Source organism: Haliotis cracherodii, unplaced genomic scaffold, assembly GCF_022045235.1.
Source record: "Haliotis cracherodii isolate W230 unplaced genomic scaffold, xgHalCrac1.p SCAF_18, whole genome shotgun sequence".
Taxonomy (NCBI): Eukaryota; Metazoa; Mollusca; class Gastropoda; order Lepetellida; family Haliotidae; genus Haliotis; species Haliotis cracherodii.
In genome coordinates, this window is record NW_027266273.1 from 18,835,832 (window position 1) to 18,862,378 (window position 26,547).

Below are 26,547 nucleotides of genomic sequence, written 5' to 3' on the forward strand. Positions count from 1 at the left end.
TTAAATCGGGAAAATGACAACAATGGCCGAAGTGCATTACACACATGAAATGTCGAGGGAGTAAAAATATTCAGTGGACTGATTTCTAAGGACATATTAAAAAAATCGGTTCACCATGTGGGAGGATCCAGACGTATCAGTGCAGGAACAACTATTTCACGACTATGTGCGCGAAAATATTGTGAGTATCATCTGTGACAGCTCAGTTCCTAAACTGCCCAGTTTCGGCCAGCACTATTATAACGCAATTTGACAGTTCGTACACGTGTCTTTTGGTATGTGTTAATGTTTGTTGGAATGTATGAACGAAAGCTTGTGAATATTGCTTTTTGGGGTTCTGTTTGAAAAAAACAAAACTTTTTCCATGCTTATTATCTTTGTAAGAAGGGGGACGGTAATAATACACAATTTTTAGGTTCGGTTCTATTAGGCTAGTATTGATGGTAGGCTTGTTGAAGTTGTTGTTTGTACCGTCAGCGTTTGAAATTAGCACCAGTCCTATAGTCCTTGCAAAACGGCACAATAGTTAAGGTATCATCAGGACCAGTAGAAATTTGCACTTTTTAAGGGTTTTGATATATGTTATCATTACAACTAGTGGACTAAAACTGTTATTTCTATCGCTGACCGTGATCTATAAGCAGTTGTTATATTGTGGTTTGAATAATGGTGAGACTTCCGTCCATATTCCCCCCTACAAAAATAGGACTGAGCAGCAATGCATACATATAAAACCTTTTGATGGGGGATACGGGCGGAAGTCTTTCCCAAAGTTCTGATAAAGTAACACTATTTGTCTCACCCTGCTTACCTGGTTACTGCATAGCCATGGAATTGCTGATAGGCATGATCATATGGGAGAACTATGTAATGTCTACTCATGATGGTCACTAGAATGTATTGGTAGATTGATCAAAACAAAGCTTCCTGATGGTCAGATTACCCAAAGTGTCACTGATCATTGATTTTTATGTGCATGCATGCATGACTGAAAAAATCTATAATTTAAAGCCTTGTAAGCATGGTGATGATTATAAGACACTTTCTGTTTGGTACATGTGGAGACAGATGTTTGCTTTGTGTCAAACTGGTTGCCCATAGACTGTTGATGGTTATTTGTAAATATAGGTACAACTACAAGGCAGCGTCAATATATCAACATCACGATAGAAGCATGCATGTCTACAATAAACATGCACAATTTTTTTCTTATCAAGATCTTGTCAAGATACAACTTCAAAATATGAACCAGTTAATTTTGATCATGTTGATGATGGAACAATCATTGGTTAGATTTTATGATGTATTCATATTTTCTTATGCAATTCCAAAAACTCATAATTGTTATTACTTTCTTATTTGTGTTACTGCCTATTCTCAATAACTTCAAGCTTAATTTGAGAAAAGCAAACTATTGAAATGTTTGTTTTGGTCTGAAAACACAGTATTAGTAAGTTTTAATACTTTTAATTCCAGTGTAAGATACATTATAACTTAGTTAGTTATCCTTGTTATATGTGACCTCATATATTCATCCTTGTCTTACTTGTCGCATTGGTTCTCCTACTCTGGTTCCATCAATATAACCATCATAAACAAGACAAAGTTGGGTTACAGTTACTTGTTGATGTGAGTTTGTGTTCATTCTGTTCATACAACCAAAAAATAGTGCAATTGATGTACAACAGTGCTACAAGAAAGAGATTAATAGTAATACTAAGCATGACACTGTTGCAAAGAGTTAAGATATCAAGTGGGTAAGATATTCATCACTTTCTTAATACTTGATTGCACACTAAAATGTTGATTATTTCTGGTTTGATGATTTAACCACTGAAGCTTAACATCCTCTTTTTTCCTTGCCAGACACTCTTTGTAGTCAAGTTGTTGTGTCATCCTAAGGTTTTAATATCATTTAAACTGTCAGGGTAATATATTAAAATACCAACCGGGACCTACAGACATTCTCTTCAACATGTTCAAGCCCTCAGTAAAAAAGCTGCAGCTTATTATGACAAATCTATCGACACAAATTTATTGCAGGCCATAAGACCCATACAAATGTGAAACTACAGGCCTTTACATACATGAGATCTATCGGCCAAGGGCCTAAAGGCAGACTCTTGTTTTGAACATATTGGATACTTTTCAGTTTTCTGTGTACTCTGTAATAGTAGATACAAATTATATGACCTAGAGGCCTTCAAGCACCTGCTTGGAGTAAGCTATTGACGTTGCTTGTTCACCTCCAAATTCTGGGGTTTATTTACTAGTTAGAGGTCCTGTCTTGAGTGCCTATGTCAACTTGTCAGTGGCAGTTTGCTCAGCCCCCCTCTCCTTCCCCTTTACTTTATGAAGGAATGTTGACGGTTCTATTGTAAATGTAGACTACAGTGCCAAATATGTTGACATACCTGACCCCATTGTTGTGGAATTTACATACCATGTGGTCGGTGAGTCGCAACATTAAAAGGAAGGCTAGACAGTGAGACACCTATTGTATTACCTAGCCACTCACCTGACTGTTTTATATTCATGGTAAATATATTCTTTGCCTGGACCGTGTATAGGGGTAGATGGGGATCTTAAAATTATCCAGACACACAACATGGGCTTGTTTGATCTGAGTTCCCAGTGCTACTCAGCCTGCTTTTCAAATATTTGAATGGAATTTATTAAATATATTAATTTGGTATATTTATTCTTTTGCAACAAGACCCATGAAGAATCCAGGGTAGAATAGGTCTTCAGCAACCCATGCTTGCCGAAAAAGGCGACTGTGCTTGTCGTAAAAGGCGACTAACGGTATCGGGTGGTCAGACTCGCTGACTTGGTTGATACATGTCATCGATCCCAATTGCGCAGATCGATGCTCATGATGTCAATCACTGGATTGTCTGATCCAGGCTCGATTATGTACAGACCGCCGTCATATAGCTGGAATATTGCTGAGTGCGGTGTTAAACAACAAACAAACAAAAAAACAAAATCTTTTGCAACAGTGAGCATTCTATTTAGAATCATTTTTCAAAAACCTCCTTTGTTATCATAATGTTAAATATATATGCAACTTTTCAAATGGTGGGGTGGCCCAGTGGTTAAAGCATTTGCTTGTTACACCAAAGGGCCGGGTTCAATTCCTCACATGCGCACAATGTGTGAAGCCCATTTCTGATTGTACCCCATTGTGGAATTGCTGGAATATATAAATCACACTCACTGCAAACTTTGGTATTTAATTCATCTTTTCTTGTACATTTTGTCAAATAGGCATAATGAGATGTTGTCTTGTCTGCAATGGTAAATTAACTGTTGTTGATGTGTACATATTCTGTTTACTTTCTCATATTAAGTTTAAATAAAGGAAAGAATTATTTTCTCTGCTTCTTGCAGTTTTGTGTTAGATATACATGCTACATGATTATGAACATGAGAAATGGGGAAATTCTTGCTTTGCATGTTTCATACATGTGCAATCAACATGATCAATGTTCTGAATATCTTAAAAAACATGAAACTTGTTCCTTTCAAAAACATGATAAGGAATGATAAACCACAAGCTGCACTGTTGTCAGAAGATAAATACATAATGGTGACAAATGGTGACTGCAGTATTGACGCAGTGACTGATTTTAAGTGTCCATGTTGACACAAATGTTATAATGGTTATTGCGTACATGTCAGTCACAGTTTTTGTGTCTTGCTTTGGTAAATCTCTAAATAATTACACTCAGTTGCAGCAGGCAAACAAACAGGCCATACTTTCATGATTTGGTCACCTCAAACCAGGCACTTTCACATGAAGGCTTCTGGAAAACAGACGGTAACATGTATGGTTTGATTCTTCAGTTATCAAAAAAAAGGCTAATCTCCTCACAAATACTAGGCATCATGAATATTTTGGGGGTATATTTTTTGTAGCGATGATGAAAAACTCAATTTCATAAAATATTCATGATGTCTAACCTAATTTTGTTCAGTATATTTAAGTTAGCTTATCAAAACCATACACAAGTTAAATTTGTTCGGAGATTGGGTAGAAGAGGACAAACTTGGTCCAAATGTCGAAACTCAGACGTTTTTTATGATGATAATGATTGTTACAAGGCAATTATTTTCTTTTTTTCTCCTACACTGCTGTGTTTTCTGTAAAAAATCTGTAGTATACACAAGAAATTATGAACTGTCATCATGGTCATATAAATTTTGGAGTTTAGTACGGAGCAATTGTAGAGATTACTTCCAGATTGATGTAGATGTTGGTCAGAGCGTGGTTATTGGCACGGCATGCTTAATACGGCCAATATGGTATCAAATACTAACCTGTATGCATACATATTGCGATACTTGCACTGCATTGTGCTTCTAAATTGCACCACTTTTTCGTGAAATTCATGTGGCCTGTCTCATAAAAAGTTGTTCCTGTCAACCAGTAACTTAAAAACGACTCACTGGATAAGTTGGCCTGTTGTGGTAGTTTTATACAATCAAACTCAGCATTTTGTTTTGTGGTCGGCAGTATGCTAACTCTAGCGTAAGTAGTTATCTGGTTGAGCTATTGCAAAATGTAAATATTACAGCATTAGAAATTGGCACTCGTCCTGTAGTCCTTGCCAAACTGCCCAATAGTTTAAGGTATCATAAGGACAGGTCAAAATTTGCCATTTTTGTGGGTTTTGCTATTTGTTCTCATTATAAGGACAAGTTGACTAAAATTGTTACTAAAACACTGTATTAATTTTTTAAAATGGATGCTAAGGCATCAGTCAGTTGACTCAATTGTGACACACTGACTTAACAAAGTTATTACTATATTTAGTTCATGATAAGGATTTTAACTTTGCGATGATCATGATGAATCAGTGTATACAGGTATAGACAAGTTTTGCCACAGTTTGAATGAATATGCTATTCAACATTTGAGAGAGAAACTGAGATATGGACAAGACAGAATCTTCTGATCCCATAACAAGGGTTGACATTCACAAAAGGAAAATAGCTAGACAATATGGATCACAATTCTTTATTTGTGATATGACACAGATCATGATACTATTCTCAGGTCAACTTTCTTTGGATTTACGTGCCTATGATTACAAACATGATAAGAAGCAAAACCTTTTTATGTTTATTATGTCAATTTTATTGTTTGTTAATGTCAAGTAAATTAATGAGATTCAATAATGGGCTTCAAATAGTATGAGGTTAGGTGTGTATATAGTATAGTGTAGCTGAATGGTTGATCACTACCAGTTTGTTCAGACAAAGGCTCCTTGTTATAACCCATATGATAGGGATAAGCGTAAGGGGGTCCCTTGATATGTATACTGTAACAGAAATCCACAAGGATCCCAGATTGCCCCATATTTTCTAACACTGAATATCTTATGTTCAGATTCAAAACTGTTTGTATCAATATAAATATAAATCTGGACATAGATACAGACAATGAAGCATATGATATAATGCACCCTGAGTTTAATGATCATGGTGCATCCTTTAATCTGTGCAGCTGTGGAATGTTTCAATCTTAACAATGTCAACAAAATTTGGAAAATATTAACAAGTTTGGTGTATCTTGTGAGGACTAAGACCAACACAGTGTTGGAAATTGAACAAGAAAATCGAGATGTACTTCTCATAACCCTCATGTTAACAAATGAAGATGAAGAGAGTCTCTTTGACTAACATTTTGTCCCAGATATAAACTAAGTTATCTAACTCTTACTTCAAAATATATATCTACAAAAATATAATCCAAATGAAGTCCAGAATGATGCTTAATTTCCTAGACATGCTAGAGCGGAGGCAATTTAGACTTGCCAAACCATTCTAGGCATGAGTTGGATTCCTTTTTCAATTTGTTCCACTGAGGAACTCAAGGACCCCAGGACCCCCTTTTGCTTCCAACACTGGTTGTATGCATATCATAAGTATACTAGATGAGATGGTGGAGATGTTGTAACAGGTCCTTCTTCCAGTGCCACGCCCCTGGTGAGTGCAGGTTCTGCTGTCCTACCACAGGACTCCTCCGACACCCAAACAGACAGTGTCCCCTCAGACTGTTGTTACTGTTCACTCTGACATGTAGGTTCCTCAAGGACGGAGGTCTAGTCAGTGCTGCATGAGTGGCCTACTTTAGTGTATTGAACAGTCTGGTATTGGCAGACTGTCATAACGAGCATGCAGCTTTATCCCAGGTGATGTGATCAGCTTTATGTGGACAGTCTACACCATTCAGACGACCTGTTGTGCCAACACCTCACTAGAGCATATTAATGTGGAGCCAATTCTATAGAATTCAGTTAAAGCTTTCAATAATGCACGTAGAGAGCAGCATTGATTCAGAAAAAACACTCATCCATGTTTAACTAATATAAATAGATCTGTTTCACCCTGTCTGTACCCGTTAAATTAAATTTGACTGTAGGTTTTGTAGTAGTATGTCAATACTGACTGACAACAGACAAATAGTGATAAACATGTTGAAGGTGTTCCATCTGAAGGTGCAAATTCTGGAGAGACTTAAAAAAATGTACTGTGTGACCATGTTTGGCTACTTATCTCTTGTTTGTAGGAGAAAAGACTTTGTTTGTTGTTTAATGCTGCACTCAGCCAAATTCAAAGTTTACGACAAATGATAGAGAAAATAATCAAGTTGAGGCTAGACAATCTAGTGATCGACATTATGATCATGCCCTTTTTTTACCCAATCTAGCAACGACAATTTGGGCCAGATTACTGTAAGCATGATAAGTTAATTAGGAGATACACTTACAGCGTTTTCATATTAGACTAAGAGCAAGTTTACCTGTAGATATATCTGCTCTGAATTGAATTCGGAATTTGAATTCTTTTGGGTTAGCGATGATATTGTGTTAAGCGGCATGGGCGTAGTCCATTGTTTTGAATGGGTTGTCAATTTCAGCATGTTCAGTTCAGGAAACAAAGCCTTTAAACAAATAATGGCACTTTGTGCTTGAGGGAATTTTTTTCCCATTAACTTGCTTTATTCTCATATATAGCAGGCACAGAAAGTGTGCAGCACAGCTACTTCCAAAGCCAATATGAGGTGGGCACCCAGAGGGAAGAGTAGGCAAGCCTTGCAAGGTTTTGTTCTACACTGTACGTCAGTATTATGACATCACACTGCTCGTAATGACATCACAGTCAGTTTCAGAAAAGCGCCAAATTTCAAGCTCTCTGATGTCTCCAAAATACACTCTGTCGATTTCTATCATGTTTTCTGAACAAAATGCACTGCCACACATACTTTGAATATTGTATTTACTGCAAATCTGCATTTTATAACCCATAATTGTACATATATCACATACCTAAACATGTAGATTTGTGATATGATTTTTTATACATGCCTTCCCATAATGAATGAGAAAGAAGTACTTTTGTATGAATATTGTCTGCCACAGTGATGCAGTCGTCAAATCGGCTGTTTCAATCAGCATGTGGTTATTGTGATGTGACACCTCTGATTGACCAATCAGAATGAAGTATTTCCTAAATTTGTGGTAGAATCACTGTTAATCATGGCTTGTTTGCTGTTCACTTTATGCGTCACGTTGGGTAGCTGACCTCACAATACCACAAGTTAAGTGGGTGCTTCGAAAGGGCTGGCATCACTGCCATATAAGTGAACAGACTTCGACATTATTATACACAGGGATATGGAAATGTGTGGATTTTTTCAAGTGTGCCACTCATGATGATGTTTAAAGTGTGCCAACGTGAAGCATATTTGTTATCCAACCAAGAACTTGGTGAATGTTATTCCTCCAAGGCTAGATAACAAGCAGTTGTTCCGGGTAATTGAGAAATTTTGTCCTTTTCCTTTTCATTTAGTGAATCGTAAAGTGTGTTTGTGGTTCATCATGTTCCATGTGTTTGTCACATTTATTTGTGGTTTAATGTAATAAACATCGTCACAAGCTAGTGTTGTTTAAAAGGGCCGCAGCCCTTCAGGCATCAGGTCCTTATTTTAGCTGTGCTGTTACTGTTCTAGCTCTGCCATCGGTGCTAAAATACAAGGAATTTCAAACCCTAAAACACGTTACACTGTTTTACAGATCATAAATAGTTTGTCAGGTATCAGTAACATTTATCATTTATATCACACGTACATTATGTATGACATATAAACATGCTTAATGGATATATGAAATATTTAGCCATGTTACACTGATGTAATACATTGTGTTTAGCTCATGTGAAAAAATGAAGGTATTATGACAAGTGTTACATGTGAAATATGTAGATTGTTATGAGATGAATGGTCTTACACTACAAGATTTCTTCATTACAGAGGTAAGGTTTTGGGGTGAATTTGTTTTAATTTGACAAAGTTGTGGTTAAATTGGTTAACGTTCAGATGTAGACTGTTGCTTGGTAGTACATAGACTAACACTTAGTCAATGAAAACATGTCTTTAAAATATTAAAAAATTAATTTTTTTAAAGAACCTTTCCGCTTCTGCTGTGTTGTGGAATCAAGCAAACTAGACTTATTTGGTTTGATCTAGACTTGCCTTGGCTTTTAGTAAAAAAAGATACCTAAAAAATATAAATTCCACAGTCATGGTGCAGGACTAGGCAGGACACTGTGTGTACACCTGTAGACTTTGGCATACACACTGCTGCCATGTTAAGTGTTGCATGCTGAATGCCATGTGTGTGGTTATCATGGTTATCAGGTAACCAGTTATGACAGGACCTGGAGGGATGAGACGGATAACAGAGGGAAAACTAAACTAGGCAATTAAGAAATTTCACCTGGCTCATCTGTAGTTTCACTGATAGCATTTTTATCTTGGTAAGGAGGATATCAGCTGGTGATGACAGATCCAGATTTGATGGACACATGCCTGCCAACACCTGTACCACTTACAGCCACCCATGATAAAACATGACATACCAAACATAGTCCATAGTTGACCTACTGTCGTTTACATTAAGATATACTTCCCAAAGAACAGCTGAAGAGCAGTATTACAGCATGTTTTTAACACGTAGTATCATGGTGATAGTATTCAGGTTGTCGTTCAGCTTATTTTCCTGAACAGTACTCGGTACTAGGGGATAAAACTGGACTGGTCTGCTCGGAATTGGTTAACTATGTCTGAGTGGGGTATTCATGTTAAACTGTAGTTTGTTTTCTCATTTAGATAGCACTTAAAAAACTGCATTAGTCTGGACAGGAAATAGCAGCCACATACACAAGTGCATGCATGCTGCTATTTGAGTACAGTAATCTGGAATGCAACATTAGACCTCACCTCACCACACCTCACCTCACCTCACCTCACCTCACCTCACCTTATTTCATCGAGTCAAAACCAGTTTGACCTATACATGATATTTCTGTGGCAAGTACCGGTACCATGATAAGTGTCATTTATTTCTTTTATTTACTCTCACTTAAGGTCCAATGAACATGATACAATTTATTTTCTCCGCATGTTTTGAAATATTATTTGACAAGTCTCATGCAAGCTGTGTGAGAACAATGGTTGTTTGAGGAGTGTTTGACAGAAGTGTTGCACTTTGTTCATCAGTCCTATTGTCCATGTTGTCCAGGACAATTGACAACCGGCCTCCACTAATGATGCCTACTGTTGTGTCTCATGACCACTCCAGTGTGGGGGAATTACAGACTACACAGTGTCAGCGTTAGAAACTGGCACTAGTCCTGTAGTCCTTGCCAAACTGCCCAATGATTAAAGTATCATAAAGACAAGTAGAAATTTGCCTTTTTAAAGGTTTTGCTATATGTTATCATTATCATAGGGACTATTATAGGGACTAGTGGACGAAAACTCTTAGTTTCTACCACTGAGTGTCATATTGGCTAATTACTAGTAAAATTCTGTTTGGTCCTGCTCAGCTAATAATAGCCAACATAATAACCAAGGCTGGCTATCGATACAGATCATAGAGATTGATAATCGTTAGCTAAATATCAATCAATTATCAATAAATATTGGAGAAGTACCTTTCAGCAAGTACGCAGAAAGAAATCGAAAGAAATCCACATATTTCACTTTTCTGGTAAATACTGGCACATTTATGCAGGGATTTTCTGTGTTTCCATTCAAGATATTACCAAAACGTTACTTTCCATTTTTAGCAATAGACATTATTGGCAATAACAAGTCTATTTGGGTAAATCTAAACTATATTTCATAGTTTATGTAAGATATTATCAATGACACATTTTTTATGGCGATAATCGTTAATATTTTTCCCCATCAACAATAATTCTGATTGATACATGATGTAATAGGATTTTGGTAAGGCTGCTGTGAGCACCCACTAAACTGAGGATCAGGGTGTTGTTGTACAAAGCAATCTTAGCGCTAAGGTTGTTGTGTACAACTGCACCCAGGTGGTTACGGATGTTGCCTGACTGTTTGTGCGGTGCTCTAACTCTCACATTGTGAAGTGTTGCCCATGTCATCAACCCTATGTTGGTGTCTCACCTTATCTGCGACAGTGACTCAGAAATAAGATATCAATTGTATCATTATTAAAAATGTTATCGGGCTGATGATGTAGCTGGAATATTGCTGAGTGAAACTGAAACCAAGATTCACTGCGACTTGGCTTTGCCTGCCTGCCTGTGTCGTGTTGGAAGCAGTGTGTGAGCTGTGCACACAATCATACACGACACTGTGTCACCATGACACATCTTGAACATGCTGCAGTTCACCATACACTTGAGGCAAACATTCTTTCCTTCCTGAGATCGCCTTCGTGGTCAAGTGGATTTAGCATCAGCCTGGAGAGAGGAATGTCAGGGATTCGATCCACGGCCACATCATACCAAAAGAAATGATGGTGCTTTTTGTACACTTACATATGCTCGGCATTTAGAGACTAAGACAGGGACTGACTGCTCTGAGGAGGGTATGATACTATCGATGTTAAACTGTGGCAGGGTATCTAAGTGATTTCTACACACTCATGTACATGCACATCAGTACGATAGTTTTTAAAGCAACGTTAAGCCCCATTTCACCTCCTCTTTCCCTCATGTCTCATTAAGAGTGATGGTTTGTAAAGAAAGGATGTTGTTACTTGACTCATGATTTAAAGTCCTGAACAGTGGCAGTGAAGTGAGTCAAATAATATTTTGCTTGTAAAATAAATGCAGTGAGTCAGTAACACCGGCTTTATGATGATTGAATACACCATGTGCACATGGTACATAGATTTAAACATTTCCCAAAGATTTGGTGGACACAAGACAATGTTACACCTTTTTCAAAGGTTTTATGTTTTAATGAGTAAAATAGCACCAGATAGCTATATCAATGCTTCACACAATGTTGAGCCCTATCTCCCTTGGTAAATCAGCCATTAGACATGGTAGATAGTAAAAAGCAGTAGTGCAGTCATTTTATGTAAATTGACATACTATTTCAAAGAGCAATTCTTATGATTTGCATTGCGAGAGATCAATAGTGTTAATATAGGTAATGTGAGAGGAACATGATGAAGGAGCTTTTGTCCTGTTTAATGGAACTGGAATAAAGCACTGGAATGTTGCCTATAACATCAGCACCTGTTGCCAGCAATTTGTCCAAGCACCAACCAGTGATAAAATGACATTTCATGTCAGAATACAGGAATCTGAGATGTCTGCTATGTTCTGATGTCAGCTGAAACACCCCATACTGTTTAGCGCAGGTCAGCATGACCCGGTCTGCTGGTGGCAGAAGCTGACCAGAGCGGATAGTGAGAGCTCCCCCCCTGACCCCCACGAGCTGGACACATGGTGGATGTATGCGTGGTTATTGATCGCCAGCACATGTTGGCACCAGGTCACAGCACTCTCCTCCGTGGCCATGTGACCCTCCATGTGTCACAGGCTGAGCCTCATCACATTCAATACACCTGCTGTATCCCATTATTAGCGCATGCTAACATTCATGTTCTGCTGTGGCTTGAATGATGTAATAAAGTCCTGGACACATCTGTTCTTTATGATTTACTGGTATTTGTCTTCAGATGTGTTGCCCACTGCGCAAAGTGTGCATCTGCTGAAACAGTGAACTGATATGGATCACAGTCTGTGATCAAGGCTGGCATTTTGCGCTTTACATGTGCACATTTTATATATATGTGGCATTTCATTAATAATTATCACGTTAATCATATGAAAGACTCCCTAACATGCCTATTAGTATGATAAACATGTAATGTAAATCTAAATGTAGATGCACATAGTCTAAACATTGCATGCATTATATATATATATCTAGTGCTTTGTAATAATGATCATGTTAGAAATTTGACTAGTGTTCTTGGTTCTTGGCTGTGATTCTAACATGTCTGTAAACCCCCACATCTATTATGTTTGATCATGTAAACATCAGACTGCTAAGGCAGGGAAGCATAGTGCTGCAATACTCCATTAGTGCTGGTGATTGAGTGGCCATTATGGCTTTGATTAGTGACTGTCAGCAATGATCTAGATGAGTGTGTCTTCAGCTACATGGCTGAAATACTGCCGATGTGACTGTAAATCTTCACTCACTCACTCACTCACTCACTCTCTCACTCTCTCTTTCTCTCACTCACTCACTCTCTCTTTCTCTCACTCACTCACTCACTCACTCTCTCACTCTCTCACTCACTCACTCACTCACTTGCTCGCTCGCCCGACCACCCACCCACCCACCCACCCACCCACTCACTCACTCACTCACTCACCCACCCACCCACCCACTCACTCACTCACGCTGATATAGTCCCTGGTGTATATACTCCAGTAACCATTACCAGGCCGCGAGGCTGTATTGTGTGTGTTGAGCCCCATTCATTCAGTCAGCTGTGTGGGGGATGTAAACATGGCCTTGAACTGAACACATTGGAGCAGCTCCTCACAGTGAAAGGAGCTGTGCAGACTGCACTAACACAGGAGAGATATGCTGGGGGGGGCACTCAAGTACACAAATTTGCACGGCTCCCCATTGCCTTAGTAACGACTGTGTTTTTGCATCAGGTGGGAATCAGGTTTGCAAGTGAACTTGGCAAACTTATTGCTATGTGATGAGGGGAAAAGGGGTCAGTCATCCATTTGTCAAACCCTGACAAGCAGAGCAATAAGCTTGATAAGGAACCTAGGAGATACTGCTCTGATATTTGGAGGGAGTCTTAATTAGAAAACACATCAAGCCTGCCAATGTCATGTTGCCATTTATATTCACAGGATTAAAGTAAAGTAGGTCTTTGAATCAGTTGAGGGTTAAGTCTATTTCTGGAGCCTGTCTCAAAACCAGTCAATATTACTTCATGTCATTTTGCCATGACCTGGGGTGATGTGTCATCACTTGCTCATGTTGATGATCGCAGTTAGTTTCCTCGATTATGCTTCCTCTAAACCTGTAAGACAGTACAATGTTCACTGCTGACGTACTGTCAAGGCAGAAACGGTGGGGATAGAATATTTCCTGCTTGCTTTATCATGTGCAGGGTTTTATGCGAGGCACAAATGTAGAGAGTACAGTACACTACACCATTTCATTACTTTACAGGACCCTCATATTGCCTGCAAGGGCCCTTAAAATTAATTATTTGGGGTCCCCTGGATCCCCGTTTTTTTAAGTCAAGGTAAAACCCTCCTTGTGTATTCACATGTATGGAATGTAAATATTTTCATCAGTTGTTTACAAACTACTGAACCTTCTGAAGATGTTTATACAGTTTGCCATGTGGTAAGCATTCTAGACAGGTAGTCACATGGAGAAGATACATCCCAGTCACTCCATCAGCTGTCAGTGAGGGAGTGTAGGAAGCAGCAGGTCGAGTCTCGATATCAACATATGTTTTACAGTTACAGCACATGCACACATCATGGTTGCCACTTTTAGTGGAAAACAAAGGGCAAATGTTACACCACAAACTGTTAGATCCATATGTCTCTGCTTGTCTTTGACCAGTGATGGTTTGCAAGGGACTGAGAGTATTGCTTCAGGTGGCAACACAGTTGCGAAGCATCGGTGAGGCAGGTAGTTTGAAGGTGTGGATCTAATACATACTAGGCAGGTACAGTTTGAAGGTGTGGATCTATTACATGTTATGGCTTGAGGATATGGTTATAAAGTCATATGGTCATGATGAAGACTATGTGATAGTCATATGGTCACTGACAGGCTGTAAAGTCATATCGCCACTCTTCAGGATGGGTATAAAGTCAAATGGTCATGCCACCCCTGAAGATCTGGGGTAGTATAGGTCTTCAGCAACCCATGCTTGCCGAAAAGGTGACTGCTTGTCATAACAGGCCACAAACAAGATCAGGTGGTCAGGCTCGCTGACTTGGTAGATGCATGTCATTGTATCCCAATTGCGTAGATCAATGCTTATTATATCAATCACTGCATTGTCTGGCCCAGACTTGATTATTTACATACCGCTGGCATATAGCGGGAATAAAAAATGGCAAGAAGTGATATTAACTTCATTATTTTGCCTTGACAATGTGGAATTAAAGTAAAAAGGACGGCAACAGTTTGTGTACCGGCTAGACACTTACAATAAAGGGAGACAATTTGTGGGAGGTAGTAACTCGTGTATGACAGTATTTCTGGCAAAGTGTTATGGTCACTGTAGTGAAATATCAAGTGTGTTTCACTTCAATAAAAATATCACTTTTCTCAAATTCAGAAAGCTCAGTCTTTAACACTGAAATATGATAAAAAGTCATATCGTCATTTTGCAGAATGACTGCCTATTAAGTCAAATGTCCATGCTGCAGAATGATGATAAACACAAAGACCACTCTGGAGAGACAATGAAGTCACTTTTCATCAAACAGTGGATGATGACAAGTTTGCTGTAAGCAACAAACAATAGATTGTCTGAATTTAGAGAGGAACTCCAAGAAATCAACAACCAGTTTGAAATGGAATACCATCTTGCCAAACACATGTATATATCATCTTTTGAAATGGCAAATAAGGAAAGTTACCTATTCTCATTCCCATTATCATGTTTTAGAGATAAAGCATATTTGGAAAGAACGTGAAATTCTATACCTTCTGGTTTCACTACTATCTTGTCACACAATAGCTGTGGATTGATTGTATTTCCCCATTGGTTGTCGAGAGTCTCTAAGTTACAGATTAACATGCCTTGTGTAGTGGGATATGTGGCAGTAGATATGTTGTAAGTTAGATCAGGTGATTGTTGCTGCAGATTGAATCACTTGTAAATTATAGTGACCTCCCTTAGCCATGTTAGCTGTTTGCAGTCCAAGTTCATCCCAGTGCTTGACATCTTCGTTACTCTCCAAGGATAGAGAGCTATAGCTATGACACATTTTGGAGAGTACAGAGTGGTAGTGATGGTAGTGTCACAGTATGTTATCATCTGAATGTGTGACTGTGGTAGTGGTGGTAGTGTCACAGTATGTTATCATCTGAATGTGTGACTGTGGTAGTGGTGGTAGTATCCTAACACCTTCAAACCTAGTACCTTGTACCTTTCGACCTCCTCCGTGGTCTAGTGATAGAGCCTCCGCCCGGAGAACGGAAGGTCCGGGGTTCGATCCCCGGCCGCGTCATACCAAAAGAAGTTAAGAGATGGTACTTGTTGTTACCCTGTCTGGCACTTAGCTTTAAGGGGCTAAAACAAGGACTGGTCGGCTTGGAGTCAGTATACTGTGTCTGAGTGGGGTATCCATGTTAAACTGTGGCATGGTATCTCAGTGGGCTAGCACTATAAATCGGCATCAGTCCGGACTAGTACAAGCAGCCACACACACATGCATGCACGTTGCTATATAAGTGCAATAATCTTTGACGCGACTTTAAACCCAATTTTACCTCACCTTACCTTGTACCTTTCAACTGACATTTCACAATTTGGCAGTCTGCCCCTTTAGCCACAAGTCCTTGCCCACACCCCGTATGATGTGTTATAGTGCTCTCAAGCTGATCTATTAACCATGTTAACAATCCATATGTCAGTCATACATCTCCAGAACGTTATGCCAAGGACTTTCAATTAGACAAGTAAACTGAAAAGCTTTTGGCACAGACTGTTATGGTAACCCTCCCGATACTTTCTACCACATGTTTAATGGGTTTTGTGAACAGAAATAAAATTCCTCCCTGCCATTTCATTGCTGAAACAGAAAACTTTGAAGTTTATCTTTTTTCCCTCTATATCTGTTAATTGTGTGGACATAGCCTTGAGCTCATGCTATTATATTATCATTCAGGCTCAACCAATGGAAGTTAATTGGATCAGGATTGTTTGAGACACACTGACTCAATAAATACCAAGACTACCCAATCAGTTGTTGGAAACACTGCTTATATTTGCAACTTCATATTTACTGTCCGATTGATTGCGTCCATAATTAAGTCAGATTTGTTGTTCAAACACACCACCTGAATTAGATATGAGCTGCAGTTTTCAGTATTGAACAAGCCAACACATAACAAAGCTCACGACATCCAACAGTTACCAGGAAGGGGCCTGATGGGACTTCAGTATTGTTAGTTTCGTATCAACTGATTTTGTTTGCCATATGTTGAGTTTATTTGTTTAGTTCTAATGAGTGAGAACTAGAATGGCTTCCACATTATAAAACTCAGCAGCAGAGCTGATGAGTAGGTTTATTTGCTTGTTTTCCAGAGATGAAGTCACAGTTGTATCAGACATTTACAAAATCTGTATACTTGATTCAGAGACATGTTGTGGATGAGGCTTGCACATGGGCAGAATGTCCATTACACCGAAAGCATACAAGAAGATGCTGCTGAACAGTACTAACGTTATATGTTTTTTTAAATTAACCCTTGATGTAGAGTTGATTTATCTGCAGTCAACTATAATGCTGTACATGTTTGTTAATTGTACTGCAGGGGACACGGGTGGCCCAGTCGTCCAAGGCGCCGCGATTCGCTGTGCAGAGTTGTGTCCCTTGGGGACGCCAGAAAACTATGATTGTGGGTTTGAATTCCGGTTCGCCCCGATTATGTTTCTAGGTTTGTCAGCACCATACCCATGCTCGTGGGTTTCACCGAAGTGGTAAACCTGCTGAGACCTGCATCACTTTAGGCTTTCCTACCACATCTCATATGTCTGTCCATTATGCTTCGATGTAGAGTTGATCTCACATGTCTGTCCATAGAGTTGCTCTTTCATGTCTCTCCGTTGTGCTTCGATGTAGAGTTGATGTGACGTCTGTCCTATGCTTTGATGTATCATTGATTTCATATGTGATAATGTTTCCATGTTGTACTGCCATGATGAGTTGATCTCACATGTCTGTCCGTAGAGTTGATCTCACATGTCTGTCCGTAGAGTTGATCTCACATGTCTGTCCGTAGAGTTGATCTCACTTGTCTGTTCATTGTGCTTCGATGTAGAGTTGATCACAAGTCTGTCTGTTGTGCTTCGATGTATTGTTGATCTCACGTATCTCCTATGCTTTGATGTAGAGTTGATCTCACTTGTCTGTTCGTTGTGCTTCGATGAAGAGTTGATCTCACACATCTGTCCATAGTGTTGATCTCACATGTCAGTCTGTAGAGTTGATCTCACATGTCTGTCCCAAGAGTTGATGTCACGTCTCTCCATTGTGCTTCGATGTAGAGTTGATCTCATGTCTGTCTGTTGGGCTTCGATGTAGATTTGACCTCATACGTCTGTCCGTTGTACTTTGATGAAGAGTTGATCTCACATGTCTCTCCCTTATGCTTCAATGTAGAGTTGATCTAGCACTGTACGACAGAGTTGATCTCACATGTCTGTCTGTTGTGCTTCAGATCTGGCTGCTGTTGTTCATCCTCCTCTATGTCAGCTCTTACGCCTCTATCTGCCAAATCCGCAAGCGAGCTGACTCGGAGGACATGTATGCAGGTATGATCACATCGGTATCAATACACATCTCAGCCATTATCAGTTACTCCCCACTGTAACTCTATACTTGCAATGGTAAAATGTCCGTGTTCATCCATGTTTGATTTGATTAATTAATTCACATGCAGCCTCACAATAAATGTTTCTATTACATGATCATGATGATAATGAAACTCAGTTAAAATTTAACATGCTTTATCATGTTTATGGAAATTGGAATTAATCAGGGACATTGTCTTGATTCCTTGATTGGTATCTCCTAACATGGGGATTACATGACACAATGACATTTGGTTTATGTTCCAGGTGATGAGGATGCACTGGTGTACCGGATAGCGTAAGTGTCTCTATTTATTTACCGCAGTAACCATGGCTACAAGAATAACAAGTTTATGTGTCACATGATAAGCTATTGATGTGTTCAGGAATACAATGTAACTTTTATTGTTAGGCCGGGGACCAATTTTCAATAACAGCTTCCGTTCAGGAAGAAATCTAGTGTGGGAGAATTATGTCATTTATATAAATGAAATTCAATGTGGAAGATGAAACTGGACTTTAATCCCCATTCCAGAGTGTCTCCTCCAAACTGTTGTGACAGGAATGTTTATTACTGATGAATATTTTGTCCTGCAGGTTGTGGTTGTGTACATTTACACTTTCTGTGTCTGCGGGGGCTGTGCTGCTTCTGCCGGTCTCTATCATCAGCAACGAGGTGCTCCATCTCTACCCCAAGAGCTACTATGTCAAGTGGCTTAACGCTTCTCTGGTTCAGGGTAGGTAACTCTGTTTGGCCATCAGTATCAAGGTGTTCTACCACTGCTCCAAGTGCCACTATATCAAGTGGCTTAACACGTCTCTGGTCCAGACTTGATAACTTACAGACAGCCGTCATATAGCTGGAATATTGCTGAGTGTGGCGTTAAACAACAAACAAAACAGAAAAAAAACTGTCAAGTGCCCAACCTCTCTCTGGTTCAGAGTAGGCTACTCTGTTACATCTCTACCATCAGTAACGAGGTGCTACCCCTCTACCCTAAGAGCTACTAAGAACTACTGTGTCAAGTGGCTAACCTCTCTCTGGTACAAGGTAGGTAAATCTGTTACATCTCCACCATCAGTAGCAAGGTGCTACCCCTCTACCCCAAGAGATACTAAGAACTACTGTGTCAAGTGGCTAACCTCTCTCTGGTACAGTGTAGGTAACTCTGTTACATGGCCACCATCAGTAACGAGGTGCTTTACCTCTACCCCAAGAGCTGCTAGATATTAAGTGGCTTATCGCCTCTCTGGTTCAGGGAAGGTAACTCTATTTTGCCATCAGTAACGAGGTGCTTTACCTCTGCCCCAAGAGGTGCTAAATATCAAGTGGCTTATCACCTCTCTGGTTCAGGGTAGGTAACTCTGTTCAGCCCTCATGATCAGTGAGATGGTTCTCTGTACCGAAAGAACTGGCTTTTTAGTGTGCAGCGTTTGTAATTATCATGATTTTATCTGCAGATTTTTTTTGTTTTGCAGGTCTATGGAATCACATCTTTGGGTTTTCCAACCTAGCACTCTTTATCCTCATGCCCTTTGCATACTTCTTCACAGAGGCCGAGGGGTTCTCAGGGTCCAAGAGGGTATGTCCAGTTGATACTTGCTTACAAGGGAAGGTGACAATTAGGAATGGTTCTGTATATAGCCGTAGATAAGCCAATCTCATAGTTAAGCCGAGGTATTAACATGATTAACTTGATCCTTGAAATCTGTATCAAAATGTTATGACCATCAGTGTTTGAAATATATTTAAAACCCAAGAAGACTGGGGCAGGTGACCCATAAGTGTTGCTTCCCATTTTCAAATTTACCTGCCCCCATTTAGACGTTATAAATATTTAAAACTCAGACACTGATGTCTTGTGCATTAGCCGAATCACCAACCTAAGACTTCATCTTCTTGTGTTGATCTGTCTTCTAAAATAGAATATCAACTAATCTGTATTGAATTACGCAAGTTAATCCCGTCATTGCACTATCTGGTAATAAAAGTGTTTATTGTGTAAAAAAGTGTATATCAGGACTTATGTTTGTAATCTATTTTATTAATTTAATCAAAATTTCATTCAACGATGTTAACATTAATTTAGGCGAAATCATGTGTCCCTCCAATACTTACAACTTCTGTTCACCCTTGTTCCACAGGGTCTGCTTTACTGCATACCCTGATACCACAAACTCACATTATTCACCGCCACCATGATCATATTACCGTCTTGAAATTAACCTTAGCTGACAGAGAATGGATACATATATCAAAACTGCCATACTTTGACTCGTAAGCAGTCATATTTGTTGTTGTTTGACTATTATATAATCAACATATTGCTTTTGCGATGGAAAAAGCTTGATTGCGTGAAACCTCAACAGTGACTGGTCAAATTGTTCCATACATAAAGAGTATCTGACAATATGCCAAAGTACCACCGCACAATCTTGGTTATTGTTGTTATTATTTTAAATATATATCGTAAAACCTGCAATTAAACTACCACGATATTAGAATATATTATTTTCTGGTAAAGTAATCGTTTCACGTACTATTTTGCCCCAAATTATAAAGAACATATGTACCATGTTGTTGCAGGGTAGTAAGAGAATGTGTACCATGTCTAAGGGAACAAAGAACATATGTACCTTGTTGTTTCAGGGTAGTAAGAGAATGTGTACCATGTCTAAGGGAACAAAGAACATATGTACCTTGTTGTTGCAGGGTAGTAAGAGAATGTGTACCATGTTGCAGTAAAAAAGGAGGATATGTACCCTGTGTTGCAGGGTGTAATGAGTACCTATACCCTGTTGTTGCAGGGTGTAATGAGTACCTATACCCTGTTGTTGCAGGGTGTAATGAGTACCTATACCCTGTTGTTGCAGGGTGTAATGAGTACTTATACCCTGTTGTTGCAGGGTGTAATGAGTACCTATACCCTGTTGTTGCAGGGTGTAATGAGTACTTATACCCTGTTGTTGCAGGGTGTAATGAGTACTTATACCCTGTTGTTGCAGGGTGTAATGAGTACCTATACCCTGTTGTTGCAGGGTGTAATGAGTACCTATCCCTGTTGTTGCAGGGTGTAATGAGTACCCATACCCTGTTGTTGCAGGGTGTAATGAGTACCTATACCCTGTTGTTGCAGGGTGTAAGGAGTACTTATACCCTGTTGTTGCAGGGTGTAATGAGTACTCATACCCTGTTGTTGCAGGGTGTAATGAGTACCTATCCCTGTTGTTGCAGGGTGTAATGAGTACCCATACCCTGTTGTTGCAGGGTGTAATGAGTACTTATACCCTGTTGTTGCAGGGTGTAATGAGTACCTATCCCTGTTGTTGCAGGGTGTAATGAGTACCTATGCCATGTTGTTGCAGGGTGTAATGAGTACCTATGCCCTGTTGTTGCAGGGTGTAATGAGTACCCATACCCTGTTGTTGCAGGGTGTAATGAGTACTTATACCCTGTTGTTGCAGGGTGTAATGAGTACCTATGCCATGTTGTTGCAGGGTGTAATGAGTACCTATGCCCTGTTGTTGCAGGGTGTAATGAGTACCTATACCATGTTGTTGCAGGGTGTAATGAGTACCCATACCCTGTTGTTGCAGGGTGTAATGAGTACTTATACCCTGTTGTTGCAGGGTGTAATGAGTACCTATACCCTGTTGTTGCAGGGTGTAATGAGTACTTATACCCTGTTGTTGCAGGGTGTAATGAGTACTTATACCCTGTTGTTGCAGGGTGTAATGAGTACCTATACCCTGTTGTTGCAGGGTGTAATGAGTACCTATCCCTGTTGTTGCAGGGTGTAATGAGTACCCATACCCTGTTGTTGCAGGGTGTAATGAGTACCTATACCCTGTTGTTGCAGGGTGTAAGGAGTACCTATACCCTGTTGTTGCAGGGTGTAATGAGTACTTATACCCTGTTGTTGCAGGGTGTAATGAGTACCTATCCCTGTTGTTGCAGGGTGTAATGAGTACTTATACCCTGTTGTTGCAGGGTGTAATGAGTACTTATACCCTGTTGTTGCAGGGTGTAATGAGTACCTATACCCTGTTGTTGCAGGGTGTAATGAGTACCTATCCCTGTTGTTGCAGGGTGTAATGAGTACCTATACCCTGTTGTTGCAGGGTGTAATGAGTACCTATACCCTGTTGTTGCAGGGTGTAATGAGTACCTATCCCTGTTGTTGCAGGGTGTAATGAGTACCCATACCCTGTTGTTGCAGGGTGTAATGAGTACTTATACCCTGTTGTTGCAGGGTGTAATGAGTACCCATACCCTGTTGTTGCAGGGTGTAATGAGTACTTATACCCTGTTGTTGCAGGGTGTAATGAGTACTTATACCCTGTTGTTGCAGGGTGTAATGAGTACTTATACCCTGTTGTTGCAGGGTGTAATGAGTACCCATACCCTGTTGTTGCAGGGTGTAATGAGTACTTATACCCTGTTGTTGCAGGGTGTAATGAGTACCTATCCCTGTTGTTGCAGGGTGTAATGAGTACTTATACTCTGTTGTTGCAGGGTGTAATGAGTACTTATACTCTGTTGTTGCAGGGTGTAATGAGTACCCATACCCTGTTGTTGCAGGGTGTAATGAGTACTTATACCCTGTTGTTGCAGGGTGTAATGAGTACCTATCCCTGTTGTTGCAGGGTGTAATGAGTACTTATACCCTGTTGTTGCAGGGTGTAATGAGTACCCATACCCTGTTGTTGCAGGGTGTAATGAGTACTTATACTCTGTTGTTGCAGGGTGTAATGAGTACCTATCCCTGTTGTTGCAGGGTGTAATGAGTACCTATACCCTGTTGTTGCAGGGTGTAATGAGTACCTATACCCTGTTGTTGCAGGGTGTAAGGAGTACCTATCCCTGTTGTTGCAGGGTGTAATGAGTACTTATACCCTGTTGTTGCAGGGTGTAATGAGTACTTATACCCTGTTGTTGCAGGGTGTAATGAGTACTTATACCCTGTTGTTGCAGGGTGTAATGAGTACTTATACCCTGTTGTTGCAGGGTGTAATGAGTACTTATACCCTGTTGTTGCAGGGTGTAATGAGTACCTATACCCTGTTGTTGCAGGGTGTAATGAGTATCTATCCCTGTTGTTGCAGGGTGTAATGAGTACCTATACCCTGTTGTTGCAGGGTGTAATGAGTACTTATACCCTGTTGTTGCAGGGTGTAATGAGTACCTATACCCTGTTGTTGCAGGGTGTAATGAGTACTTATACTCTGTTGTTGCAGGGTGTAATGAGTACTTATACCCTGTTGTTGCAGGGTGTAATGAGTACCTATACCCTGTTGTTGCAGGGTGTAATGAGTACTTATACCCTGTTGTTGCAGGGTGTAATGAGTACCTATCCCTGTTGTTGCAGGGTGTAAGGAGTACTTATACCCTGTTGTTGCAGGGTGTAATGAGTACTTATACCCTGTTGTTGCAGGGTGTAATGAGTACTTATACCCTGTTGTTGCAGGGTGTAATGAGTACCCATACCCTGTTGTTGCAGGGTGTAATGAGTACTTATACCCTGTTGTTGCAGGGTGTAATGAGTACCTATCCCTGTTGTTGCAGGGTGTAATGAGTACCTATACCCTGTTGTTGCAGGGTGTAATGAGTACCTATCCCTGTTGTTGCAGGGTGTAATGAGTACCTATACCCTGTTGTTGCAGGGTGTATTGAGTACCTATCCCTGTTGTTGCAGGGTGTATTGAGTACCTATCCCTGTTGTTGCAGGGTGTAATGAGTACCCATACCCTGTTGTTGCAGGGTGTAAGGAGTACTTATACTCTGTTGTTGCAGGGTGTAATGAGTACCTATCCCTGTTGTTGCAGGGTGTAATGAGTACCTATACCCTGTTGTTGCAGGGTGTAATGAGTACTTATACCCTGTTGTTGCAGGGTGTAATGAGTACCTATGCCATGTTGTTGCAGGGTGTAATGAGTACCTATGCCCTGTTGTTGCAGGGTGTAATGAGTACCTATACCCTGTTGTTGCAGGGTGTAATGAGTACCTATGCCCTGTTGTTGCAGGGTGTAATGAGTACCTATCCCTGTTGTTGCAGGGTGTAATGAGTACCCATACCCTGTTGTTGCAGGGTGTAATGAGTACTTATACCCTGTTGTTGCAGGGTGTAATGAGTACCTATGCCCTGTTGTTGCAGGGTGTAATGAGTTCCCATACCCTGTTGTTGCAGGGTGTAATGAGTACCTATACCCTGTTGTTGCAGGGTGTAATGAGTACCTATACCCTGTTGTTGCAGGGTGTAATGAGTACCTATACCCTGTTGTTGCAGGGTGTAATGAGTACCTATACTCTGTTGTTGCAGGGTCTAATGAGTACCTATACCCTGTTGTTGCAGGGTGTAATGAGTACCTATACCCTGTTGTTGCAGGGTGTAATGAGTTCCCATACCCTGTTGTTGCAGGGTGTAATGAGTACCTATGCCCTGTTGTTGCAGGAGGTAATGAGTACCTATACCCTGTTGTTGCAGGGTGTAATGAGTACCTATGCCCTGTTGTTGCAGGAGGTAATGAGTACCTATACCCTGTTGTTGCAGGGTGTAATGAGTACCTATACCCTGTTGTTGCAGGGTGTAATGAGTACCTATACCCTGTTGTTGCAGGGTGTAATGAGTACCTATACCATGTTGTTGCAGGGTGTAATGAGTACCTATGCCATGTTGTTGCAGGGTATTATGGGCCGTGTGAAGGAGGCGCTAGCTGTGCTGTGTCTGCTTGGCATCATGGTGCTGGGGCTTGCCTGGGTTGCCAATGCTCTCATCAACGATGATGAACACAGCAAACAAACACTATTTGGTAACTGCATTTTACATGGTTTAGTTCCTCCAAAATGTTATTAACTAATAAAGTTCCATGTATGTTTCTGTAAGCATAAAGGAAATAATGTTTCTGAATTTTTGAATTCATACTTTTCTTTTCTATTATGTAACTAATAACAATGTTCAAGGTGAAGTGATTTCATGACCTGAGATGATTGTTTCAGATGTGTGGCACATCCACCTACCATACCTCTACTCCTGCATCTCCTTCATCGGAGTCCTCATCCTGCTATGTGAGTACTCTCATCAACAAACCTACCCCAACACCCCAACACCCCAACACCAACACCCACCTCCACCCCCACCCCGTACCCAACATCCACTCCAACACCCACCTCCATCCCCAGCCCCACCTCCACCCCAACACCCCCACCCCACCCCCACCCCTACTCCCACCCCAACACCCACACCCAAACACACACCAAGACCCACACACACACCAAGACCCCCACACACACCATAACACCAACACCCTACCCCACACACTACCACCCCCACACCAACATCCACACCCAACCCAACACCACCACCCCTCCCCACACCAACACCCACCCACACACACAACCCAAAGTTCTTGGCACCATTGTTTACATAACTCTGTGCGTGCAGCACTAGTAACCCAGTTCTAGGGCATCTAATCTGGGCAATGATTAAGTCCTACATCTAGCATTGATAGCAGCCATGTTATCACAGGTCATGTCTTGATATTATGATAACATAGTGATAATAAAAAATGTGATGCAATATGAATGGAGTTTCTACCTGACACTCCCATATGTCACTAGTCCTGTCAGGTATGAAGGGCGGTGGGGTAGCCTGGTGGTTAAAGCGCTTGCTCATCACGCCGAAGACCTTGGTTCGATTCCCCACATGGGTAAAATATGTGAAGCCCATTAGTGGTGTCCCCCGCCGTGATTTTGCTGGAATATTGCTAATAGCGACATAAAACCTCACTCACTCACTCACTCACTCACTCACTCACTCACTCACACTCACTCACTCACTCACTCACTCACTCACTCACTCACTCACTCACTCACTCACTCACTCACTCACTCACTGTTAGGTATGAACTTCTCCAAAACCCCAATGTCAGAAAACATACCTGACTTGGAAGCATTATAATAATTATATCGCTACACAGGGATTATAAAAGACTCTTAAGGTTGGATGCTCCTTCAAATGAAAACTTTGCCTGAATACCCCATGCTTGGAACTAGTTTTCAAATGTTAGTAATAGTAGGTGATAACCAAGTGTTTTGACCTGTCTTATACAGTTTTATGGGCCAAGTGGATATCAATTGAAACAGATACTGACAGCTGCCAGTGTTGACAGTGTTTTCAGAGTTTATTTGTATATGTTAAGATCACTAAATGCGGTCATCTAACTGTAACTTTGCTTAATGATGAAAAAGTGTTATCTATCATGACCCAAGTCACTCCCTCCACAGGGAGATAACATCCGTATTCACACTCTGGGGCATTGCCATGATTGCCATCACAAGCTGTAGGTCATACTGCACTCTATGCATGGTATGAATCACTGCTTATACATATGTATTGTGCAACAGTGTAGCCAATTGTAGATATACTTAGCTGTATCTGATAAGTAGTTTTAGTAATCAGCTGCAATGGCAAATAAACACTTGGGTAGATTGATCTAAATAGAACTATTTCTATCAAATATGAAGGTGTTGTGTTGGTGAGACGGGGAATATTGACAAGAGGTCTTCACTCATTGATAGTGTCTGTTGACCTTAGGGTAGATTCAAGTCAGATGTTAG

General features: G+C 40.4%; 1 protein-coding gene across 1 annotated transcript in view; it reads left to right on the forward strand.

Annotated features, from left to right (window-relative positions):
* The first annotated feature begins 23 nt into the window (after positions 1 to 23).
* The window catches only part of LOC139465848 (limb region 1 protein-like), a 40,138-nt gene continuing 13,614 nt past the window's right edge, over positions 24 to 26,547 (forward strand). The window contains exons 1-7 of the mRNA XM_071247801.1: positions 24 to 181; positions 17,798 to 17,891; positions 18,198 to 18,228; positions 18,528 to 18,667; positions 19,410 to 19,513; positions 24,614 to 24,740; positions 24,928 to 24,996. Of these exons, the coding sequence (XP_071103902.1) occupies positions 116 to 181; positions 17,798 to 17,891; positions 18,198 to 18,228; positions 18,528 to 18,667; positions 19,410 to 19,513; positions 24,614 to 24,740; positions 24,928 to 24,996 (631 nt within the window). The 5' untranslated portion in view covers positions 24 to 115. The remainder of the gene's footprint in view (positions 182 to 17,797; positions 17,892 to 18,197; positions 18,229 to 18,527; positions 18,668 to 19,409; positions 19,514 to 24,613; positions 24,741 to 24,927; positions 24,997 to 26,547) is intronic.